The 8015-nt window shown below is 35.9% G+C and overlaps 2 protein-coding genes across 3 annotated transcripts; one reads left to right on the plus strand and one right to left on the minus strand.

Annotated features, from left to right (window-relative positions):
• Nucleotides 1–904: 904 nt before the first annotated feature.
• Nucleotides 905–4365, plus strand: LOC129235771 (methyl-CpG-binding domain protein 2). Of its 2 annotated transcripts, none has more exons than XM_054869803.1 (2): nucleotides 905–1136; nucleotides 3713–4365. In XM_054869803.1, the coding sequence occupies exons 1-2, from the start codon at nucleotides 1009–1011 to the stop codon at nucleotides 4200–4202; spliced, it is 618 nt and encodes a 205-aa protein (XP_054725778.1). In that variant the 5' UTR covers nucleotides 905–1008; the 3' UTR covers nucleotides 4203–4365. The 2 variants fall into 2 exon arrangements, with proteins under 2 accessions (XP_054725778.1, XP_054725777.1); XM_054869802.1 differs by lacking the exon at nucleotides 905–1136 and adding an exon at nucleotides 1143–1920.
• A 569-nt stretch (nucleotides 4366–4934) lies between these two features.
• LOC129235487 (metaxin-1 homolog) lies at nucleotides 4935–7755 on the minus strand. Its single transcript, XM_054869354.1, has 5 exons — nucleotides 7504–7755; nucleotides 7141–7287; nucleotides 6197–6472; nucleotides 5726–6121; nucleotides 4935–5221 (listed from the first exon to the last, which is right to left on the minus strand). The coding sequence occupies exons 1-5, from the start codon at nucleotides 7582–7584 to the stop codon at nucleotides 5144–5146; spliced, it is 978 nt and encodes a 325-aa protein (XP_054725329.1). The 5' UTR covers nucleotides 7585–7755; the 3' UTR covers nucleotides 4935–5143.
• Nucleotides 7756–8015: the final 260 nt, after the last annotated feature.

Raw genomic sequence — 8015 nt, forward strand, 5'->3', positions numbered from 1 at the left:
TCATCCCCGCGGCAAGGAGACCAACATGATGAGGAAAGTAAGTGTAAGTCGGAACAATTACATTCAATGTCCGGGTGCACTGGCATTGTTTAATGTTTTTATACAGGTACAATGGTTTTTGTGTGTATATTAATTTATGCAGGAACAAAAGAGAGCGTATTTTGAGATACGAGTCGAGGTTATGATCGAGAATCTGTTTTGAGTAGATAGATATATGGTCATATTTCCTTTTTTCAAACACGAAACGCGCTGCATTATTAAGAGCAATTTGCAATTTTTGTTTCAAACTATTAGCAAGCCTGCAATATACTAATTCAGCGTATGATACATGAGGAACAATGAGTGATCTAACAAGTTTTAATTTAGTTTGCCGTGGCAGTAAGTAGCCAGTACAATATAGCTTTCTAAGAATATTATATACCTTGTTTACAAGAAAGTTTACATGGTCAACGCATGATAATCCTGAATTTATTCTGAAACCCATGTGAGTTACTATGGCATCAAAGTTAATATTTACTTCATTAAGTAATATTGGCGGCAAAGAGCTAAGGTCATACTTTGCATGAGAAATAGCAATCGCCTTCGTCTTTGACTCATTTAATTTCAAGTTGTTAGATTTGGACCAGTTAGAAATACGAGTGAGGTCTTCATTAAGCCTTGCTATCAAATCTTCAATTTTTCCCTCAACCTTCAACAGAACACAAATAAAAAAAAAAATTTGATTGGACGAGTTTCGTGCCAGCAGTTATTTTTAACTCAAAGAATTTTTTCGTAACCTTATCTCTTTCAACTATGGACCGTTGCTGTCGGAGGATAATATAAACATGTTAGACACTCTGTGTTTGAGAAACCACAACCAGCTTCACTCAATTTTCGCTCTGTATATTTAATGGGAGAGAACAAAAAAAAAAGTTTGACAACTTGACGGTGGAATTTTCGCAGACAGTTTTCAATCTTTTGACCAGACTTGGAAATTATCATTATAAACATTAAATAGCTGGAATAACAATGAACTCCAGTATAACAATTGAACGTAAGCGTGTTGATTGCAATTCGTTACCAAAGGGCTGGCAGCGGGAGGAAGTGCTACGTAAGTCTGGTATATCAGCTGGTAAAGTCGATGTGTATTATTACAGGTAAGTTTTAAAAGTATGGAATTCAGCTAAAATAGTCTAAAATAATGTATTGTATCTAATTTGTCATGTACATCCAACTCCCATCACCTCACCCTATCGCCCATCTTCACCTGTGCAATGCACTCATTTTCCCACTGCTTCCTCACACTAACACGAAAAATGTTTCCAAATGATACATGAAAAAATAATACGAACCCAAATCCTGCACTTGTTTCGCTATCCACAAATTACCACTTCATCCATGCTAAAATATTTGTTTCATGGCAAATAGTCCAACCGGCAAGAAAATCGAAAGTAAGCCACAATTGGCGCGTTATCTGGGCGATGCAATCGACATTGGTGCATTTGATTTTCATAACGGCAAATTCGTGCGTCACTTGCCACCGCCGTCAATTTCACTATTCCGTTGCAGTAGCTTAACTAACAGCGGCAACGGTGCTAGTGGCAGTGGCAATACATCAATGCCGCCACCACCACCACAGTGTAGTGCCGGAAGTACTTTATCCTTAACTGTATGTTCCTCCCCAAATTCTTCACAATTACCTAATACTACAAATGCCAACATACTACAACCACCAACGCCAACAACATCAAATACGCCAAATTCATTAAAGCGCAAATACAAGGCGCATTCCTTATCCCAACCACAAATTCAGAATCAATCACAGACCCACCAGTTACAAGGCATGCATACGAATGCCACTAGTAGCAGTTGCGCCCCATCAAGCGCATGTGGTGCTGCAACTACATCGACAGCGAGTTCACGGCAGCAATTAGAATTCAGGTAGAGCGGCAAAACCAATTCATTGATTTCATTTGATTTGATGGTGAAAAAAAACAAAAAATAAATAAAAATGCATATTTCCGTTGAAGTTATTGTTAAAAATGTTAGGGGAAAATGTTCATACTTACGATAACCACAATAATCTTGCATGCTTTTGATTTGCATTTTGTTCTTATAAATATGGCTATAGTTTTGAATGCTAAACAAACTGCCGCGGATAGCATAGAGTGGGTGAAAAAAAAAATCAAATTGGAAAATGCTGAGAGATGTGGAGAAATTGGGGCTTATTGGCAAATAATATAAATATTGATGTATGTCTTTGCACTGCAAAGTGTTTTTAGAGTATTTGTATTTGCCTCTGCGAGAATCTGGTATTTTTTGTTTTAAACTTTATTGGTTTTCCTGTTTTTGATGCTTTTCTCACTTGCATGCACAGTGGTGTTCATGAAAATAGTAATTTAAATTGGTATCATATCATTTTCAATAGCAAATTACCGTCAGCTTCAAACTATCAAGTAAAATATTTATAGAAAATTCCATAATTTTTATTTACGTATTGATCCTCACATTTCTCTGCTAGATGAATAAGAGCCGAGCATCAGAAAAGTGTCAGCTTACCATTTGCAACAGGGTGGCTAATGTTTATAGGTGCTGTAATATTGTCGTTTTTATTACGTTCTTCGAATAAACCCTATGGCACTTGCATCTGCGTCCCCGGCTAAGGTTCAACTCCCTTCAATACTCGTTCGTTATTACAGCGCAATCCACATTCATGCCCGCCTGCTTACGCACAAGGGTATTATTGTTGTTGTTGTAACAGCACAAACATTCCCCATACATTCACGGGGAATGCTGCTGGAATGACGGTCCTTGGCCGAATACAAATCCAGTAACGTAGAACCAACTGTCGTGGGAACGAAGGGTATTATAATTTTGTTCACATAACGGTTGTATGTAACAACATTAATTTATTTATTTATTTTTTTATTTATTTAACAAACGCCAATCGGCAATATACATACAAATAAAAAGAGGGTACAGAAACAGAACTTATAGAGGGCTGGTATGTAATACAATGATAAAGAAAATGGGCCGGACGGTTCTTGAGAAAAAATCTATAGGATGATATTTTTGGCATTAATTAATTAATTAAGGAATAGATATACTATAGGTATAGACAAAATGCACAGAATGATGAGAAAATGCGGACAGACCATGTCTGTCTGCCTGGGCGTACGAAACTCGGGCAAAAATATATTTTTATTTTTTTTGTTAATAAATTTCAGTGTAACTTGTTTTTTTTATAAGGTAGATTGGCATTGAAAATGTGCAAAATCGGCATATGATCATGCCCACCTCCCGTATAAGGTTAAATATCAAACCAGAAAAAAAATGACATCTCTGTTATAAACGAAGAAAAATTACTCAAATTTAATACAAAATAAGAAATGCGGCGGAAGCAAAATTTTGAGAAATGGCTGGTGCTTAGACAATGTTTTGAGCAATTAAACTGCATATATTCTTAAAAATAATTAAAAATTTATATTTACATGCGAACTTTTTATGCGATCATCGAAGTTCTCATTTAATTTAATAGTTTAATAATTAAGACCAACCGTTACTAAATTTATATTTTCATGAACACTGCTGTAGTTGTGTCACAATTAGTGTGTTTACATTTACTACTATTTAATTACATTATTTATGTGTGTCTGGATGTTTAAATAAACTAATCATTGAAATTTTTTCAAGATAAACTCCAATACTCATTTCCAATTATTTATTGCTATAGTCGCACACCACGCACAGACGCTTCGTTAGTACCACCTATACGTCAAACTGCATCGATTTTCAAACAACCAGTCACTGTGGTGCGAAATCATGAGTTTACAAAGGTGCGAAACGATAACTCCAAACAGGTAAATGGGCAGGAGAAACCAAAGCAAATGTTCTGGGAGAAACGATTAGAGGGTTTGCGCGCCTGCCACCCCACCGGTGAGGAGTTTGATGATATCGTACTACCGAAGAGTATACGCACGATTGGACCGAATGTTAATGAACAAACTGTGCTGCAATCGTTGGCTACCGCTCTGCATGTGCTTAACGTCCCCGTGATGGGTCAAGCCTCCACAAAGACTGAGATGAATAAGAATGCCACGGCATTTTTGAATCCGGAACAACCGCTGATGCAAGCCGTTCTTGTTTCGGATGACGATATACGGCGTCAGGAAGATCGAGTTAATGTGGCTCGAAAAAAGCTGCAGGACGCTCTTAAAGCTTAGCTTACTACTTTACGAAGTTAATTTTTTATTCTTATTAGTATTAGTGTATAGTTTTATTTATATATTACAATGATCAATCGAAATTTAAGCTGTATCTGCTAGGACATTTAGTCTTGCTAAGATATGCACTTATGCAAAAGTACGAATTATGTTTTCCAATAATCGTAGATTAAAAAAAAAACGATTTTTACAATTCAATTTAATTGTTTTTATTAAGAATCGGGCACGGAGATAAGTGGAAAATAAGCTCTCAAATTTCTTGGGTGTCCTCACAGACCACTATCCGCGACGTATGCTTGCCGTGAGACTTGGAATTATGTCCATTTTGCGTTAGTTGTGTGGAGGATGAGGTGGAATCATCTCATCACCTTCTTCCTAACTGCCCTGCTCTTGCGGAACTAAGATTCAGGCTTTTTGGCTCTCACTTCTTTTCTATATCTGCTGATATAGCAGGCCTTGATATCAAAAATCTGATACACTTCATCAGCATCATAAAGCGGTTAACACAACAGCGGTTAGCCATCGTTCGTAATCCACAAATACGCAACCCCCTTCTCTTTCTTTTCATACTATCGGTGTTCTTCACCTCATTTCCTTTGCAATCGTATCACAAAGTATGAATTTGATTTCTCCGTGCAAGTGTGCCCACTTTCTGGGCAACCATTCTAACCTAACGTAACTTAAGTGAAAAATACCGATTTTGAAACAATGTTTTTAAATCTTATTAATTGCTTTTTAGCATTTATTTTGATTTTTTTTCGATAAACTAAAACTTAGGTGCTAAAACTAAAATTTGCTGGTAGATCAGAGCCTTCCTTGCAGAGAACTTGTAATTTTCCGGCATAAAGAGCTTCTTTGTACTCTAAACACATTATTTTCAAAGCATTTTAGTAGTTCCATAGCTCTTTTGGAAGGCAAACATTTATTTTGTCACATGAAGGTTACTCCATATCATCATCTTCCAACGCATCATCCTCTTCATACTCCAAACCATCGTAATAACGTCTGGAATTGGAAAACTAAAATAGGAAAAATACATAAATATGAATATTTGGCAAAAAGCATAGCCATTTTTGTAACGGCGAGCCGTAAACATCGAAATACTGAAATACGAGTTTTTGATAATAATGAAAAAAAGAAAATTATCTGTCGTAGGATAATACCAAATGCGCGCCACAAATATGGGCGCCTCGGTTTAATAAGTAACAATATATATGTATAAGAATACGCCAATTACGCTTTGCACCCAACAAAATTTCTCAACATTTGATGATTATAACTCAATAAACAGTTTTATAACTGGTAATTTTTACTTATAGTTACCTTAAATTTTACGGAAGAGTTAATAGAGGGATTGATTTATTAAAAAAGTTTTTCGGATGAAATTTTTTGTATGTAATGAACTTAAAACTGGTTTATTAAAATCGTCTAAAATCATGCTTGATTCAAGGACTATAAATTAAAATTTTAGTAGGTACACATCAAATGACACAAAATTAATTTGGAAATGTCCTGCAACATACCTGCTTGTAAACACCACGCCAGGCAGCAAATGTGCCCATCGCGGCAACAGCGCCAATTGCTGCCAAAATTTTTGTCTTCTTCTCAGATTCTAAGAAACGACGTTCTGTAGCCGTTAGTAATGGATCATTGGATGACTGACTTCTTATGGCTTTTATTGAATTAAAGCCCTCGTTTCTAAAAATGTCTTTTGTTATGCGATTGATAAAATTCACTAAGTTCTGACAGCCTTTTATGTGATTTTGTAGCGGATTATTGGGCAGTGTAACTAGAAAAAGTATCGCTAAGTACGAATACACAATGGCATCGAATTCACTGAAGAAATCGCCAAAGAACCAAACTTTTTTCCCCAACTTTTTCGATAGCAGATTGACACATTTTTTTGCATTTATAACGAGCTGGGAACATAAAAAAATAACATTATTTAAATTGCGTTAAAATAAAACCATAATTTACGCATAGTCACGACATACAGAGTCACCGTCATGATTTTCCAGCTTATCACGCGGATCAAAATTACCCATAACCTGAACAATATCACATGCCTCCCGCTGATAACTGCTTGGGTAGAAGAAATTAAACGGGAAGGTGGTACGTTTGGCATACAGACTGCGTGTGGTATCAAAGTTGTTCGGTTCACCATACATAAAATAGTGATAGTACGGATGTAGATTAGTAAATACCCAATTGGTGTAAGCGGGTGAGAGGAGTTTGTGATTTTCCTGCAGATGGGCATCTATTGGGTAGCCCTGTAAAAAAAAAATATATTGGTATTTATTTGGTAAGTTATACAGTTATTACAATTTGGTATATCACATAAAGGTAGGCCTAAAACTTAATGAAGATATTTAAACGGACTTCACTGTAAACAATGCAAATACATTTAAATGGGTGCGCACATTCTATTATTAGCACTCCTTTCAAATATTTAAGTTTTCAGCAGCTGCTCGGGATCATTGAACGCGACGTTAATTATACTGGCGTTGGAATTTTTAAATTAAGAATCATCGCTATATATACTTCAACTTGGTCATTACTTTTAACTTGTATTAACAACATAAATGCTACGTTAATTAAAATTAAAACAATTCGAATTTTGGTATAGAAGAAGAGAAGAGTAATAATTTAAGTAGCAGCATGTTCGATTAACATAAAATATTAAAAAAAATGTTTAAATGTCTTTACCAAATTCATATCAGCAAACATATTCAAAATATGTACATACATACGTATGTGTATCACTTCACATATGCCCACACTGGTTTACAGCTCAAAAGATTGTTTACTTTATATTTTCTTACAATGCTTGGCGCCAGACATTCTAGCATTGCACTCAATGTTAGTGAATATAAAGAAATCCCTCTTACCTTCACATTCCCCCAAATTTTGTTATTGCTTTTATGCACACCCCACTCACCTCTTTATCCAGCAGTTTCTTGATTTGTCTGTAGTCACAGAACGTTTTATTTCCAATCTGGAGGTAGGGTAGTTTTCCCGTGCTTGAGCGCATGGGATTTGCATTTGTGTCTATTTGTAGCGGGCAACGCGTAAATTTAACCAAACACTATAAAAATTTAAAATTTGATTAGAATGATATGAATGAATCAGATCCAGTCAATCGCCGACTCAATTTTAGCTGACACCTACTGGTTGATTGCAAAAAGCAACACGTATTGAAATTTAGCATAACGGCACTAATAAATAGTCAGTGTGATGCAACTTCGTCCAATGTTAAAGCATTTTTCTAATTGCCTATCGGCATCGCTGTCGTTTTTCTTACCAACGCACGCAGGCAATCGAAGTCGATGGACGGCAGCCCCCATTCTCCTTTATAAACATACAAAACTCCACCTAAATGCATATTTCAATTTGTTCTGTGCACGTCACGCCGGAAATGCATTTATAATTGGAAAACCGATATATGTACAATAAATTGATAACTATCAAACACCTGGATAAAAAAAGTTAACACAAATTGCGATTATACGCAATGAATGAGTACTGAAAATTTTGCTAGGTTAAGTAAGAAATTCAATCAGCTGATTGTAGTCAAAATGAAGAGAGAAATCAGTGAGTTCGCTCTGCAGTGAGCACAGTTTTCTAAAAACAGTGCTCGAAAACAAAATATTTGCTATATTTGGACAATCGTCAGGGCGAATCCATACAAGGTGACTTCATTATTGTAACTGATTTACTTTTTTTTGTTTTTTCTGAAGAGGCAGCAGAGAACGTTCTTTGGAAGCAGAGTAACCGAAAGCGTGTGTAAACTGCCAAGCACAAGAAATTAAAGGA

The sequence above is a fragment of the Anastrepha obliqua genome, chromosome 1, assembly GCF_027943255.1.
Source record: "Anastrepha obliqua isolate idAnaObli1 chromosome 1, idAnaObli1_1.0, whole genome shotgun sequence".
Classification (NCBI taxonomy): domain Eukaryota; kingdom Metazoa; phylum Arthropoda; class Insecta; order Diptera; family Tephritidae; genus Anastrepha; species Anastrepha obliqua.